Here is an 18,060-nt window from a genome sequence, read left to right as displayed (position 1 = left end):
AGCAGCAGACTGTTGTATAGTATGCAGTGGATTACCATAGCTGCTCATCTTTACTCTGTTCATAATCACTGCTACTTTTACTAGACGTCTGTATATACTTTTTATACCTAATGAAATGCTCCTTTTTATCTTTTAAAAAACACTGTTGTACAGTTTTTATTTCATAACTATGTATCCTAATGGTCACTGTACTGTACTTATTTGGGTGTACAGTAAACATGAAATTGTATTTGTAATTGTACATGAACTTGTATTTTTTCTTCAACTTCTTACTTTACTTAGGGAAGGGATGCATTAAAAAAAATAAACTCAGCAATGGTTGTCGTGACTTGTCAGGAGAAAAAAATAACATATGTATTTTTCAAGCTTAATGACAAACTTTACATGCTTTCCTAGATATAGTTATAACCTAATCATCTTTCGTCTGTTCTTATTGCAGAAGTACATCTTTGAAAAACCTTCAAAGCAAAGGATTGAAATACTAAAAAGTTTTCCTTCGTTGCAAGAAGGCATGCTTCACATCCAGGCATCAATGACTGAAGATTAAGGCACATAACTTACTAATTCTTCTCTGAGCTCTTGATACTCGTGGCAATTAAACAATCTTTCCAAACATGAGCACTGTAACTAACAATCATAGAATAACCGTAGTGCTCTGCCTTTAACTCCCCACTCTGATCTGGTTATTTTTGCCATCAAACTGATAAAATGATAGATCTTCTGCATAATGTGATTGATGACCTCTATAGACTTATTTTTTTTTTTATATTATTGTACCAGTTGGTCCCTGGCAATCCCTCCACAGAATTACATTACCGTACATATAATATATATAAAAAACCAACTGTACAATTTACAGTATTGTACAGAGAACAAGAGGTACAAAGTTCATCTGCTCATGACAGTTATTGCATCACAGGAAGATGCATTGAGATTAATAGTTGGTATTACACACACACAAGGAAGCAACTATCCAGCCTTGAGCTACTGCATCACAACTAGTTCCTGTATATCAGTTTTAGTGTAAAGAACTGATATCTCATTTGTTCCTCTTGCACGTTGAAGAATTAGAACAAGTTCTTCAAAGTAGTTGCTATATCAGGTAGAGATGCAAGAAGAGAGTAGTTGTTTTCATCACCAGTTGCTGTACTGGGTCACACAAGATGATCCTTAGAACTGCCTTTTGGTAATTTAAAAAAAATTCAAAATTTTAAAGGAATTTGCAAACACTTAATATGCAACTTTCATTAAAAAAAAAAATATATATATATCCAAAGATTACTAAGCATCATGATTATCGTAGATTTAGCCCATTGTTTGATATTTATATTATTTATTGTACTGTATTACTGATTAGTTATTAACTGCCTCACGTTTATGTAATTATGAATATATATATCTTTGTTTGTTACTGGAGCATAGCCAGATAAAAATATGTTAATTTTTCTTCTTTAGTAGACAATAAATTTTAAGTGTTTATAAAATGTGTGGCTTGTCTTTATTAAACTAAATTCAGAATCATTATTCAACTCACAGAACAAACCTTTCCTCTGTTATTTATTCCTACTTCTGTTTTATAGAACAATCTTCCTTCGTGGGTATTCAAAGAAAATTAATCTACAGATTAAGTGATGCCAATACCACTCTCCTCTTAGCCTTCAACCTATCATAGCACTACACATAAATTTCAATACCTTTTAGTGTGTGCAGATTTCATTTATCAGTTTACCAATTTGGTTGGAGTTACAGCCAAGTTCCACAGCACTTGTGATAGTCCTTTCAGATACACTTATCTTGAAGCAACTGAGGTCACAAAAGAAATTCATGTAAAGAATAATTTTGATGCCTATATAGACTTTCAGCCTTTTGAACAGTACAATTGGTGGGAAGATACTAAAAAAAAAATAATTTCTGACCAATAGAATATGAGAGGCTATAAAAAGCTATTGCTCTAAGTGGACCAAGGTCATGAGTGGGGCTCCTGCAAGGTGGGGTCTCTTGAATTTGATATTAATAAGTGGTATAGCTCACCCTTGCAGTATGTTCTTGTGGAAACCATGAATTAACAATTAGAACTATTGAAAATACCTGTACTTATTGGGATCCTATCAAGCTTACTTCATGTTGAATACCTTGTGTATTCACAGAAGGGATCCTATTAAAAAGTTTGAGTTTGCACAAGAACTGCAGATACAAAATGTGCAAGTCAAAAATTGGCTGAAACATCAGTTAAATAATTATTTGAATTGTGCTCTCCAAGGTAGTCTTTACAATATTCAAGGTCTGCATATCCATTATCTGTAGAAGTGTTCAAAAGACTGTCATTGTTTAAGGGGTTTTAGTTTATAGAAGTTCCTTTGAGTATCGAACTGCAAACACCCATTGAAGGATCTCTGGTAATACACTCTAGTTGGAACTGCACTTATCCATAATATCACTTTATGTGGATGATAATTGTACTTATGCATATCAAGAATTTGAAGATTTAGTAAATCAGTTACTGTTTTTGGTTGCTGAAAATTTGCAATGTACATCATTCTCTTGCAGATTTTTGTACCTTGAAAAAAGGAAACATTAAAACTTTTAGTATACTCAAATATAAGAGCTCATACTTTGTACACTTGCTTATGGGAAAAGTGAAGAAATTGACCATGCCATCTGTTCGTTTGCTTGCGGATGAGTTCTGGGTTAATGATGTCATTGATTCGTGTGTACATGATGATGTCTCCTGCTCTGTGATTTTTCATGAATACCTTTTTATTTCTGTGAATTGGACTCTTCCCATTTGAATGAACTTTCAATGTACAAAGTGTGTTATCCTATTATTTATTTTTATGATTTGCTGCAACCTTCGTTCTGTTATTTTTTTTTTTTGCTCTGTTATACGCTTTAACTGGGCGCATGCCTGTTGTTTATATTATATGTTAAAAATAAATAAATATGGACAAATTGTTGTATTAAAAATGTTAATGTGAGAGAGTATGGATTAAAATGGCGATCAAAGGAATTGTTGAGGTGTATCAAATATTTTGCTTTTCTGAAGTCTATTTGGTATTTCATAAGGAAAAAGTTCTACAAAAACTTTATGCTAAAACAAGTTTTATTGACTTAGAGTGGGTGGGAACCAGGAGTACCAAGCACATGTACAAAAAGTGCTTATTCAATCTATCTTATAAATTATATAAAATTTACAAGATAGACTTACCTGTCCAGTTAAGCATCAAACTCCCTACAAAAACTATTGAAACATATTAAACACATGGGAAATGTTAAGCATGTTCTGTGAAAGATAGAGGGGAAAATTGTGTCATAATTTTTATTTTTTAGAGATCACTTGTATCAAAGCAATATTAACTGATCAATACTGGATTAACTGACCATTCTGAACTACATATACTTTAATGACAAATAACATATAGCTCCATAATTCGTTTGGATTCTATTGCCTGATGAATTCCACACCACTGATGTATTTGTCAAGGATTGAGACTATTGATACAGAGCCTTCGGTTTCATTACCTGGTTGAGATCTGTTGATTGATGAGGATGACCAAAACTCAGCATTGAAGAATATGAAAAATGACAATACGAAAGACCCAGATGACATACCAATTGTATTTTGGAAAAAGTCTGTTACTACTCTTAATCCTATTATGCTTCATATTTGCAACTTATCTCTGAGACAGCATTTACTCAAAACATTTCAATCAGGTTAACATACTTCTGGTATTCAAAATAAGGTGACAAGTGTGCTGTATAAGATTTCAGACAATTCCCCAGCAAAAAAAAAAAAACCTTTCTATTTTTTTTGGCTGATGCAGCATAAGCTTGCTTTCTTGCATCAAATGCCTCTACTAATGCTAATGCTATTTAACCGAGTAGTGCATAAACAACTCTTCAATTTTTTTTCAAGCCTTGCATACATCAAAATCAACATGGCTTTTGTTGTGGAAATTCAGCAATCGCTAATTTGATACCCTTCTGGCAATGTACAGCCATCTTAAATTAAACACCGCTGACATAACTAAGCAATTTGATAAAGTGCCTAGTGAACAACTCATTTGATAAGGTACCTAGTGAAAAACAACATTTTTGGTATCTGTGACACATTTCTCTTGTGGCTATGGATAAATCATCGTTCCCACAGTGTCATCATCAACCAAGTGAAGTCTGAACCTTTTATCACACTCGGTGCATGTGTATGTATGTCTTTTGCTAGGAGCCCTATTGCTGTCATGTAGGGTCACATTGCTCTTGTGGATCTATATAATGCAATGTTACCTCAGTAACATCAATCAAGTGAAGCCTGAACTGTTCATCCAACTCAGTGTATGTGTTCTCTGTGAACCTATTGCTGCTAGGCTGTTATGTGGGGTCACATTGCTTGTGTCTGAGAAGCTATATAATGCAAAGTTCTCACTGTCATTAACAATAAAGTGAAGTCTGAACTTTTTAGGCAACTTAGTGTATATATATATGTATGTGTGTTCTCTGGGAGACCTATTGCTGTTAGGTTGAGTCACATTGCTCTTGTAGCTAAGTAACTATATAATGCAATGTTACCACAGTGTCAATCAAGTGAAGTCTGAACCTTTTATCCAACTCAGTGTATATGTATGTATGTGTTCTCTGGGAGCCCTATTGCTGTCATGAAGAGTCACATTGCTCTTGTGGCTCAGGAGCCATATAATGTAACGTTACTACGGGGTCATTATCAATCAAGTGAAATCTGAACCATTTATCCAACTCAGTGTATATGTATGTATCTGTTCTCTGTGTATCTATTGCTGTTATGTAGGGTCAGGTTGCTCTTGAGGCTGAATAATACAACGTTCCCACAGTGTAATTTACCAAGTGAATTATAAACCTTTTATCCCACTTAGTGCAATACTTCACAAAATATGTCATCTCATCTCTACAGATTATGAAATCAATGATTGGATTACAGACTGGGACACAGTGCTTTATTAGTAGTAGTACTGCATTGTTGTTCTTACTTTGTTATTACTGATTGGGTGGTTCCACCCCATGATGGGTACTGCTACCAAGTGCACAGGGTGGTTGTTAGGTGTTGTGTTAGTGTAGATCCAGAAATTCTCTGACCATACAATTAACACTATACACTATGTTCTGACTCTCCAAGTGGCGTGATATCTTCTTGGTTATGCAGCTGGTCATAATCATGTATATTGTTGGGAGACAACTGATAGGCTAGACAAGATTCTATTGGGTCTCTGTACAGTTATTATTAATTAATTTATTTTTGTTTCTTGTCTGGGTATATAATTCTTTAGTCTTCCTTTTAATTTTATGAATTAAATCAGCATGCCTTTTTTTTTTACAGTGGCAAACAAAAAAATTGCATCACTTGTGAATTTTGCAAATAATGCATTTTGCACTGCATTGTGGGTTGCAGAAATGTTCAAAATGCATTTGTTAGATGGGATATATATATATATCTCTGTGAATGAAATCCAATAAAAAGACTCCACCTGATATACCTAATTGCAATAAATATCTTCCCAAAGGGCAAAATGTGTAATTAATGGAAAATACCAAATATACATTTTATTGCATTTACATGTATAAATTGAAATGGCAAGTTAACATAATAGTATTATGTACTGTAAATCAGCAAAATAAGTCCTCAATATTTTGTTGTTCCTCCTTGAACTGCAATTACAACCTTGCAATGATCTAGTATAGATTTAATCAACTTCTGGATATACAGTTGCCTAATTTCGTGGTACCACACCCTTACAATGCTCTCCTGCAGCTGAATCTCACTTGTTTGTTTCTTCTGAGCAATTTTAGATGACATTATGTACCAGCAATTTTCAATTGGGTTCAAATCTACTCTGTTGCCAGGCCAGTCCAAACACTAATGCTGGCATTTCTGAGGTATGACTGCACCTTAAGGGAGAAAAATGAGGGAAAACATTGGTGTAAATATGTTTTATGCCTTGTGAGACAAGAAGATAAACTCATCATTAAATGGCAAGGTGCTGAGTCCTGTTGAAAAATGCAATTTTGGATGTCTGTGTGATGATCCCTAATGGGTTTCAGTCACTCCTCCAAGATAGCAGTGTAGACATCTACATTCACCATTCCGTTAATAAACTTAATTTGCCCCACCCCTTTGCTTGTTATGCATCCCTCCGGGATGGTATGCCTCCGATTTTCGTCTTCTGACATATCGCTTCCCATCGGAGCCATGCAGGTTGAATTTCGATTCGTCAGAAAAGATGACGGTGTCCCATTGCTCTTTTGTCCATGAAACACGTGTTTTAGCCTAAGCAAGTCACTTCGTCCTAATTTATTGGGTCAACAAAGGCTTCTTGGGCCAATAAGCAGGCAGACCCCATTCCGAAAGGCATCTTTGGATAGTTCGTGTACTTGACCACCAGAGGTCATCTCAAAGTCCAGTTTTAGATCAGGAGCACTAGTATTTTGATTACGAAAACATAGTTGTTTCAAATATCGAACTTGTGAAGGTGTAGCTGCTCTCTTATGGCCTAATTCAGATCATCTCTTCACATCACCGGTTTCACACTTTAATTTCAGCACCCGGGATACTGTTGACTGGTGGCAGCCTATTTTATCAGCGATAGAATGCATAGAAAGCCCTTCCTGGGACAGAGCAACAGCTGCACTTTTTTCTCTTGGTATCAACTGAACATATGAAGCCATGCTTACACCTCTGCAAAACAGGATACTAATGAGCGTGTATACCCTTCCAGCGCTGTGTTTATAGAAACGGCTGATGCAATACCTTTGTGGCAAACAATATCTTATACATTTCACTAGAAATGTTACTTTTTTTTTTAAGGTGATGCAGTTTTTTGTCTGCCACTGTATATATATTACAGGACATTTCATGTGAAGCTATTACTAATTCAATTTTCATTGGACTACATGTAATTCAAATACACTGTGCTGCCACTTTATTAGGTACACCCCTGCTGTGCACACAAATGGTTTGTCCCACAACGTTGCAAGTCACATGACCACAGTTGTGGATATAAATGCAGAAGAACAACCTTTATAGTATCAGTTACGCGTACAACCCGTAGTAAGAATGGGGAAAATGAGTGATCTAACGGATTTCGAATGTGCTATGGTAGTAGCTGCTAGACAAAGCACCTCTGAAACAGCAGTTCTCGTGAACTTTTCACGCACCACAGTTGCAAGGGTGTATCGAGAATGGTGCAACGAACAGAAAACATCCCTCAACGGTACTCCTTTGGAAGAAAATCGCTTGTTCATGAGAGAGGTCAGAAGAGGATGGCTAGAATTGTGCAAGCAAACAGACGGGCCACAATGTCGCACATCACGTCAGAATACAACGTTGGTGCGCAGAACAAAATATCGCAATGGACCACTAGTCGCACTTTGTCGCGAATGGGCTATAACAGCCGATGGCTACATCGCGTACCTTTGTTATCAATGAAGAACAAGAGAACATGCCTCCTGTGGACACAGAAACACCAGCACTGGACTATCGAGGATTGGAAAACAGTTGCTTGGTCTGACGAGTCTAAGTTCCTGGTGCATCATGTTGATGGAAGGCTCAGAATTTGGCAAAAACAGCATGAATCCATGGACCCGTCATGTCTGATGACTATGGTGCAAGGTGGTGGGAGCAGTGTTATGGTGTGGGGAACGTTTTCCTGGCACGCGTTGGGTCCATTGATTCACATATGATGCCATATCGTACCTAAACATCGTTGCTGACCAAGTGCATCCGTTCGTGCTGACAGTTTATCCTAAGTCAGATGGTTACTTCCAGCAGGATAATGCGCCGGTGCACAAAGCCCGAATCACTATGGAATGGTTCCAGGAACATGACAATGACTTTTCTTTGCTGCAGTGGCCCGCTCAGTCTCTGGATCTCAATCCGATTGAACATCTTTGGGATGAGCTGGAAAAGGCTGTTCGCTGCAGGCCTACACCTCCGTCGAATCTCTGGGAACTGCATGACACATTCGTCTCCATGGTACTCCATTCCTGTACGTTTTCAATCCATGGCTAGACGAATTCAGGCTGTTTTGAAGGCTAAAGGAAACTCAACACGCTACTAGGTAGGTGTACCTAATAAAGTTACGGCACAGTGTATCTTTCATATGTAAGGAGAAAATTCATAACTAAAAAGAATTTCAATTATATTGTGTGATGGTTTTTTGTTGTTGTTATTGTAATGCTAACTCAAATAGTGACCTAAATGAAAGAACGGTAAATTACTTTTGTTAAAGAAAATAGCTAACTCAGCAAAAAAAAAAAAAAAAAAAAAGTCAAATTTTGGTCACAGAGAATTACCTTCCAAATTTTTAATTGCTTCAGGATTCTTTATATTTCTGTGAAGTATAAAAAAAAGAATATTAGTGTCTCTTGTTAGCAGGTAAATGATGCAGTGTTCATAGGATGCCAGACCTAAACCAAAAAATAAAGGAAAAAAATTAAATAAAAATTAGAACCACAGTCAAAAGCAGTTCAATTCATTCATTACGCCGAAACCTAAACCAACAGTTGAGATTAGTCAAAATGTCAGATGTAAATTTATGATTTTAAGGTCAAATAAGTAATAATTTAAAATATAATGGCCAGACATTGCCTAAAATGCAGCCTAGAAGGTTATTAAGATGACAGTGATGTGTGCCAGTTGCAGTAAACATTAATAAATACAGAAGTTTATGTAAACAATACTGGGTTCAGGTGGGTGATAATAAAAAGTTTCAAGACAGTGAGACAGATCTCATTGTACTCACAAAATTGTACTGAAACCTGTTATAATTAGCCACCCGAACCCAGTAGTGTGTATATAAAAATCTTTATTTATTAATGTTAATTGCAACTGGCACATATTTCCTACTAAGTTGCATTTTTAGCGAATATCTGGCCATTATATTATAAAAACCTAAAAAAGGTATTACTTATTAAATTATTATTTACATGCGGAAACATAAGTAAATTACCACATACACTGGAGAAACGAATTAAAAGTATAAGAGGAGGGAAAAAGAAAATTCCAGGGGAGTGAAAAAGTGCGTTTTAACATGTAACCGGAATTAACATTGTCGTCCATGAGAGTGTCCACTCTGTGCCCAGTGTTATTATTATTAGTCCTATGGTGCAAGGAAGCCTGAGGCTTATGCTGCACCAGCCAAAAAAAAAAATTCCCAAGTTACCCTGAGAAAGTGAGAGAGAAAAGTAGAAAGGAATCACCAAGAAAAAGAAGAATGATGATATCCAGCTGAGGACCCTGGGTTTTCCAAGCCCATACTGACCAGATGTGAGCCCCTGGGGTCACATTGGCAGTCCCAATATCATTATTATTACTAGCCATACAGTGCAAGGAAGCATGAGGCTTATGCTGCACCAGCTAAAAAAAAAAAAAAAATTTCTGAGTTACTTTGAGAGAAAGACAGAAGTAGAAGGGAATCAAAAAGAAAGAGAAGAATGATGATATCCAGCTCAGGACCCTGGATGTGCCAAGCCCATACTCACCAGATGAGCCCCTGGGGGTTATGAAGGTGCATTCAGAAGAGTTGGCAGTGACAGGGCCACTGATCTTTATCGATATTCGGCTCACTTGACGCTCGAATGGAACTTGAATATCAGTGTTTATAATTCCAGGTTGCTATACCTGAAAGATATCTTTGACAAGCTTCAGGGACAATGAAATTGCATTTAAAAAATAATAATAAAAATATTGAGTTCGAAAACTTTTTTCTTGCCCCTTTCGTGATCCGTCAGGCAGTTTTTGGTTTTAAATGTATATGTTACCAAACTCAGGTGTGGCAAGCAGCATCGGGATTGGCAGGGCAGATTATGTGCGCAGAGAACGACCAATCGCGGTTATATTGTAGGAGTAGTTCAAAAATAGAGGCGGTGAGGGAGTTGTTTCTCTGTGTATTCTGCAATGTTTGAATAATAATGTGGGCTTATTTACTTGCAAAAGTTTTTTTTTTTTTTTTTTTCCCGAAGTTGTCTTCATTAAAAATGAAAATTTTCCAGAGCTTCGCTTTATTGTGCAAGGAAAAAAAAAAAAAAAAAAAAAAATCAGTCAAAGAATCTCAGCATTAATTGGAATACCAGAGCGACAGTTTATCGAATTAAAAATAAGAAATTAAGTGAGTTATTTAAATCACCAAATTAACGTTTCTCCAGTGTGCCAAAAGTCATATCGACGATTTTGACAAATGTGTAATAAAAAGTCATCAATGAGTTTTATGCTGTACGAAACAACTTTCCTACAGAACTAAATGAAGATATAGGACTGGAATGCAGTGGAAGAATTTTACGATGAATGATTAAAAGTTTAGGAGTCCGATGGAAAAACATGTGCAACCAAGAGAATCCTAAAAATATTTGATATATATAAACGAAAAGCAGTTACATAGCACCCATGAAGATGTAAGGAACCGAAGCGAAAGAGTGAGAAAACCAATTTTAGTTCCAGAAATTTTATTGCTCATGTCGGACGGAGCTGTAAAATTTTAGTATCCGGTACCCCTGGCAGTGGCCAACGACCGGTTTTTGTTTGAATCCCTCCCTAAGTTGCGTAAAAACATAACCTTTTTTCACTAAACAAAAATGAAACTCGATTAAAAACATGGCCCCTCTTATAAGTGTTTTTTCTCCCTTCTAATTACAACTATTTTTCTCAGTTTACGTCCTTCATGCAACCTTCTGTTCGTCACGTAACACAAGGGGTACCGGATACTAAATTTCAGCCGAGAGAGCCGACAGTTTCGATCTAATGCTGTGCTAATATTTAAAGATTAACAGAAGACATATTGCCATAATTAAATGAATTTCGAACGTTATATAGACGAAAATTTAGGTATACCGTATTAAATTTACATGCTAGTCTCAGGTTTGAAAAACAGAGCTATCCTTGACTGGGAAGAGCCCTAAGAGTGTCACTGGCTGTGGTGCTGAGAGCGCAGGAATAAGTGAATTTAATAGCGTAATTCCATATAGTGATTTCAAATAACTACTACAAACAGGGCCGTGCGGTAGATTTTCTCAGTATGATGCAAGTCTTCGAAATGCCGCCCCTTAATGGTTCAAATTGTATTTTGATTTCGCTGCTTATGCCGCCCCCTTACGGTGCCGCCTGATGCGGCCACCTCTCTGTATCATAGCACGGCACGGCCCTGACTACAAGCACCAAGGTACATCATCCGGGCGGAAACGTTTTGCTTAAAACAGACGAGTAATGTTATTTTTTTCAATGGGGAGAAGAATATGCCCCGATATGCAGATTTCTGTTTTTTTTAACTCCGCTCCCCCCTTCAGTAACGCAATGTAACGTTTTGACTCCCTCATTGAATTACATAATTAGGAATGCACAGTCTAACCAAACGAAAGAAAAATATATTGTACACTTATGTGTAAACGAAGGATAGAAACTCTTCTGATCGTGTGGTCGTCCCGGAGTATAAACAGAACATTTATTAATTAATTTTATAGTTTAAAATATGACATTAAATTTTGTAATGGCCAAACAATTTTCTTGTAGTGTTCTAAGACACACTAATTACGTGTTACTATTAGCAATTTATAAGAAAGGTTCCAGAATGCTGTTGCAATGCATGCCCTCTAGAAGACGGATTTATATCGTTTGTCGGATTAAGATTTCTGAAAGTGGTCAAGTTTGCAAACTCATTGGTTCTTTATTTTTTTAATTACGTACTTTTGTCATTATTTCGATAAAAACAGTGCTAAATATCGTACTTCCATGAGGGCTTATCTCCTCCCCCCCCCACTCTCCCAAATATATAATTCTTTACGGATAGATATATCTATTGTATTAGATAGCAGCAATACAGTTTTATTTGGACGTTAGTACTTGAAATATGAATTATTTATCAAACCACTTCCACTTCCACCTGTCTATCAATCGGCCACCAACTGCTGTTAATTGAGCGGATAGTCACAGGGGGGGTGTCCCAGTTGGTCAGTGAGCTTTCTCATGACTCATTATCTCACCCCACCAGTCCTTAGTTAGACTTTGCGACATTTCTACTTTGGTGTTTAACTAGGAAGGATTATTTAGATTCGTGTCCAAGAAAATGACAGATAAAATGAGAGTGTTTTGCGATAAGCATTGTGTTCACGAGTTTACTAAAATAGCAGTTCTCGGAAATGGAGGTAAGTGAACAAAGTTTTAATTCGCATTAAAAATGCTACTCGAAATTATAGATATATAAGTCAAATTCCGTACTATAAAGAGAGCATCGACTTTAAATTTATGCCTCTTAGAATTGTAAATTTGTACTTTGTTAGCAGTTCCATACGGAACTCACCTCGTCACGAGTTTCGTTTATTTATAGAACTTTTCAGCTATTAAATTAGCCTTAACTATATAATATTAATTTAAAATCAAATGGCAAGACTGTGAAACAGCAAGGAGTATACCAAAAAAGCAGAAGGTATATCGCTTGTAAAAATAAAACATATTCACCACCACACCAACAGTGAGATGTACTATTTGCTTTGCGGGGGGGGGGGAGATAAGGGTCACCTGATCCTGACCTTAACTAAAGATATGATCTCTGGTTCATTTAGTTACATGGTCAGGTTACTCTGACCTGTAACTAAATGAACTAACTGAATATTAAACTGGAACCTTATATTTGACCTTTTATATTTTTGAAAATTTGACTTTAATATTTTAGAATGTGTGCTGGTAAATGTTAGGTTAGTTATAAGTTCAGTATTCTTAAAAAAAAAAAAACAAAAAAAAAAAAAAAAAAACCATGAAAACCAGTGCTTTAAATTTACTGTCACTGCAACGATAGCTGGACTTTCAAAATCTTAGCGTCAACTGCCGTCCCTATTTGTTCAGTCCTGTTGCCTATCTCAGTTTATGCTAGTACGAATCGAAGAATTTTTGATTATTTCTCGTTTGGAGAATAATTTCATAAGCATTTCGAACTGTATGAAGACAATGTTATTTTTTAAATAAAGGATACGCAAAAGTGACCTCCAACCATGATTGTGTCGAAGTGATAGAAACACAACTTTTCAAGAAATGCGAATTGCTTGAAGATGTCAGGGTTGCTAATTGAAATAATTCCCCCCACCCCCAACTCCAAAGTTCATTCGAAAAGCATGGAACTGCATGTTGTTTTTGTAATGTTTTCATATGACATTAACCCCGCTAAAATTGAATCTGCTTTGTTTTAATCTAATCGATCCAAAAAAAAAAAACTGGATACATTTTTTAAGGCAATTACTACGCACAGTACTACGTATCCTTTAAAAAATATTTAATTCTTCAAACTATTAAAAAAAAAAACGTGTTTTTGCGTTCATGAGTTAAATGAAGCACCCTCACTTTCAATTATGGAGTACATAATTTGTTTTTCCTTTGTTGGTTATAGATGGCATTCGTTGATATTTATTTAATTTTTTAAGGGTATTTATATTTCAATAAAAAATCAATATTATGTGGATTAATTTTGTTTGGTTATACTGTAGATGATCTTGTAACAATTCATTTTTTTTTATTAATTAATAAGCGAGTTTTTTTTTTTTTTTTTTTTTTTTTTAATTTTGAAAGAGTATTCAAAACGATATTTGTATGTGAGGGAATATTTCTTTATAGAAACTTGTTTGAGGGGTAAATTGGCAGAAACGCTATAGGAAAATGGTGAGCATAGCGGCATCTGGCGACGTAATATTGAAAATGTTGGGAATAAAGTGGTAATTTACGTGAATAGTAAAATTATATTGAATTATTATTGTTGAGCAACAAAATCTTAGTTTTACTTTCAAAAGCATTAAATAAAAAAAAAGTAACGATCGTTTCTTTGAGAAAATAAAATATAATTAAACCATTCGGAATATGAAAGTTTGAAGTCAAGTGGTCAAAAATGCGAAATCTATTCTCTTTGTACAGACTTAAACACCTGCTAAATCTTTAATCCTTGTTCTCAGTAAGCAACGCCTAGGGGAAGCATTTACGCAGAAGTTTGCCTCCCGCAGTGTTTTGACAGGTAAAAACATAAAATTCATTTTTGGGAAGAAATATTTCGAATTCAGGACAATAACAGGTGCGAAAAAACAGATGAAAAGATTAACGGTTCTGTTATTCTGCAAATTTGACTGAAATTTCCATTTTGCTTTCTCAGTATTTCACCATAGGTGTATGAACCTGGATAGAAGTTTTCCGGGAAGGGAACAAAGCTCATTTTCGGAGAAAAGCCACCCTTGTGTGGGAAGGAACAGCATACAGTATTTTAGACAATGTAATGTCAAAAACAAAGGCAGTGGCAAGTGACCTCTCTAGCACCCAATGCACTGCTGTGTAGCAATGAATCTCAAACATAAACAAAAAGCTTAATGACTCAATTCTGGACCAGATCTTAATATAGAACAAGAATTATAAAGCTTTTGCTTAAATATCGTCAAAAGGGGGACACGACATTTGAATTTTTTTTTCCGAAACAGTATTTAAAAAAAAAAAAAAAAAAAAAACAACCTATAAAAATAAGGAAAGATTTTAAATATACAGTAATACTGACTATCAATAGCAGAACTGGTGACGCACCACTACTAACTGGAGGTAAAAGAACTGTTATTACAAAATATCGTCATTCCAATCCAGGGATGGTCCCAGTATTTTCTAAAGGGTGAGCTAAAGCAGTATTCGAAGAGGGGAAAAGCTTTAATCATCATGTTGCAGTAAAAAAAAAATTACATTATTCTAATCATATTGGGGAGGGGGGGATAGCTCTTTATCCCAGTTTTGAATCCAGGGGGGTGAGTTTCACTCCGGTGGAATAAAATTCCCCCCGGTGAACAATAGTAATTATTATTTTATAAAACACGAATTCAATAAATTTATGTCAAATAAACACAACACGAAAAATGACATAAAAAATGAGCTTATGTAGCATCAGCCAAAAAAGAAAAAAAAAATTCACACAACCATTCCCTCTAAATGTTTGTCCAATTCCCCCTTAAATTTATTTAACCTGTCAACTTCCACAACAACAGATGGAAGTTTGTTCCAGCAATTAAACACCCGCTGGCTAAAGGCAAATTTTCGCACACAGCGAAAATAAATCGCTAAAATTCAAAAGACACAATTTTCAAAACACAGTAGACTCTCGATTTTCCGGGATAGACGGTAAAAAAAAAAAAAAATCCCGGTTAATCCGAAAATACAGCAATCTCCGACATACGCAAGAGATTCCTTCCAGGACTTCTTACGTAAGTCGATTTTACGTAACTCGGGAAGGACTAATAAAATATTTCTACTATATCCGTGATATTACAAAAACCGCATAATATCCTCAGAAGTATGAAGAAAATAGTTATATTTTTAATTAGTTCAATTAAAAACTTTATCTGGGAACAGCGGTGAAGTAGCCATAAGAAAAGTAAACATAAAAGGAAGGAAAAACGCATGTTACTGTACTGTAAAAAACGATATGTATTTCGTAGTCTTGGTTATTATAGTTGATCTTCATTGGTGCCGATCGTTTCACTGCTTCTCGTATTGTCTTTCTTCTTTGTTGTGTTCATCGTTGCCACTGACAAATTTGAATTCCGCGCGATATTTGTTATTAATGTTTGGCCATTTTCATACATCCTTATTATTTTAATTTTCTGATCTAAATCGATTGCTTTCCTTTTCTTGGTAGATTTACTAGTATCGCTGTCACTTATTCTCTTAGTCGGCACCATGATAAGTCAAAATTAAATTTTCTGAAAAGAACTTTACAGAGCGAAAACACTATCGCCCCACGCCAGCTCACATTTTACTAAAGCACATTTCTGGAGGTCACTGCCATGAAACAAAAACAATTTGCACTTTCCGGGTTTACTAGCCTTTTTTGTTAGTGCAATTCGGGGCATACATCTGGTGAGTATAGGCTTGGCAAACCCAGAGTCCTGAGCTGGATATCATCTTTCTTGGTGGTTTCCTTCTACTTCTGATTCTTTCTCTCTTAAGGTAACACAGGATTTTTTTTTTTTTTTCTTTTCTTTTTTTAGCTGGTGCAGCATAAGCCTCAGGCTTCCTTGCACCTTATGGCTAATAATAATAATAATGCCGTAATAATAAAAACGGGTGGTAAACTCGATCTAATTGCATTTGCGATAATACCGATAACTGGAAAATGTGTGGGTTATTATGGTGAAAAGTGTGTCCTCTTCACTGAAATCTTCAGTCATATAAAAAAAAAATATAAATAACGTCAAGTGCAGCCATTATCAACCCACTGTAGGATGGAAGCCTCCTCAACATTCATGCTGAGGGAAATGGACCATAATCTGCCACGCTGGTCCAGTGCGGGTTGGCAGATCGACCGTATTCAGCAGTCAGGGGCTTAATCCCGGTCTACTCAAAGAGCGCGTGCTACTGCACTCCCGCTTCTGACCACTCGGCTACAAATAACGTAACGTCAGTCCTAATTTACGTACGTCGGGGACTTACTGTATCGAAAGTAAAAAGTATGGCGATAGATAAAAAACTTACCATGCACTACTCGCGTGTCCAATATGCGAGTAGTGCGTATTGGACACGCATTTATTTATTACGATGTCGATTTTAAATCTAATAGCTTCCCTTTATTCGATTGTTATGTTTAGTTGCGGTGCGACTGAACACAACAATTGACTCAGACGCACTAAAGCAAACTGAACATACAGGAGCTCACATCTAGTGAGTATGGGCTTGGCACACCCAGGGTCCTGAACTGGATATCATCATTCTTCTCTTTCTTGGTGATTCTCTCTCAGGGGGTAATTCAGAAATATTTTTTTTTTTGGCTTGTGCAGCAAAAACCTCGGGCTTCCTTGCACCCCATGGCTAATAATAATATCATTTGGTCTTTTTTTTTTTTTTTTTTGAGCGATTGGTGTGAAGGCTGCGGAAGTTGTTACAAGATAATAGGCACACTAATCTCCCATTGACGACTTATAACGCGGCTTCTTGTTGCTTATTTCCGACTTGCAAAAAATCTGTTTATATCTATTCTAGTTATTACTTGAATTTCATGATTTCTGGTTGACTTTTTTTTAATTTGTAGTCTTGAAGTGTCCCGGTTAATCTGATCCCACTAAATCGAGAGTCTGCTGTAATTAAATGGGAAATATTTTTGGCTGCACAAATTGTAACTGAAAGCCACTATTTCAAGTGTCAGCATTTTTGTTTTATGGTTTTCAGGTTCCCCTTATTTTCACACAAACCATCTCTTTGCAGTGTTTCACAAAATGGTGTACTTGTGATGGATTCTTTGTTTGTACGTTGCAAACAAGATTGCAGGCTGCAAATAGGTTCTCCTGACAGATGCTATTGTAATTATATAATGTCCTGCAGCTTTCAGGGGACCCTGCCTGGACATCGTTTAGTCCTTCCCCTGAAAGGGGAAGGACTAAACGATGTCCAGGCAGAGTGCATGATGTGCAGCCACTGATTCAATCTTGAGCAGTTTCGCTTTATGGTTTTCACATTCCCTTTGTTTTTTTTCACAGCAAGAGTCTACTTGTGGCTAATTCTCCCTTTGTATACTGCAAAGATGGTTTGGTCGCATGATTTTCATATTATTAAACTGTGATTATTGTCAGTAATGTGGTTTTGTGAACTGACTTAGTATTTAGATGTTAAATAATAAATATTCCCTATTTTTTTCCTCATATTATCTTATTATAACATTCATAAATATGCATAATCTGTATATTTATGCATATACTGTATATTCATAAATATAAATATGCAGATTTGTTTGTAACATGTTTTGCAAGTTGTAAAACATATTACAAACATACAAATATATACGTATGTTGTAAATATTAAATCAATAATAAAAAGTATACACATATACTACATGCCCCTCCCTCCAAAGTTCACATTTCTCTCTCCTGGTGTAAACACTCTGGATTCAACACTAACTGTGGATTTACACCAGTGAGGTGTAAATTTTGCAGGCTTTAGTTTACTTGTATCCTATGGTAAATATGAATTTTCAAGTATTGTCAATCACATATAATCTCTTTATCATCCATCTTATAAAAAAACAGTTTGGATTTGGCCCTGTGTTC

The 18,060-nt window shown here is 35.8% G+C and overlaps 1 protein-coding gene across 1 annotated transcript in view; it reads left to right on the top strand.

The window, feature by feature from the left end:
• Positions 1 to 18,060, top strand: part of LOC150084974 (ribosomal protein S6 kinase alpha-5-like) — an 88,601-nt gene that overhangs the window by 28,951 nt on the left and 41,590 nt on the right. Inside the window, exon 9 of the mRNA XM_090376416.1 lies at positions 12,684 to 12,694. Within this exon, the coding sequence (XP_090232542.1) occupies positions 12,684 to 12,694 (11 nt within the window). The remainder of the gene's footprint in view (positions 1 to 12,683; positions 12,695 to 18,060) is intronic.

The sequence above is a fragment of the Mastigoproctus giganteus genome, chromosome 6 (assembly GCF_048544385.1).
Source record: "Mastigoproctus giganteus isolate SK-2022 chromosome 6, ASM4854438v1, whole genome shotgun sequence".
Lineage (NCBI taxonomy): Eukaryota > Metazoa > Arthropoda > Arachnida > Uropygi > Thelyphonidae > Mastigoproctus > Mastigoproctus giganteus.
The sequence above is the reverse complement of the archived record's forward strand: the minus strand, read 5'-3'. Positions and strand labels throughout refer to the sequence as shown.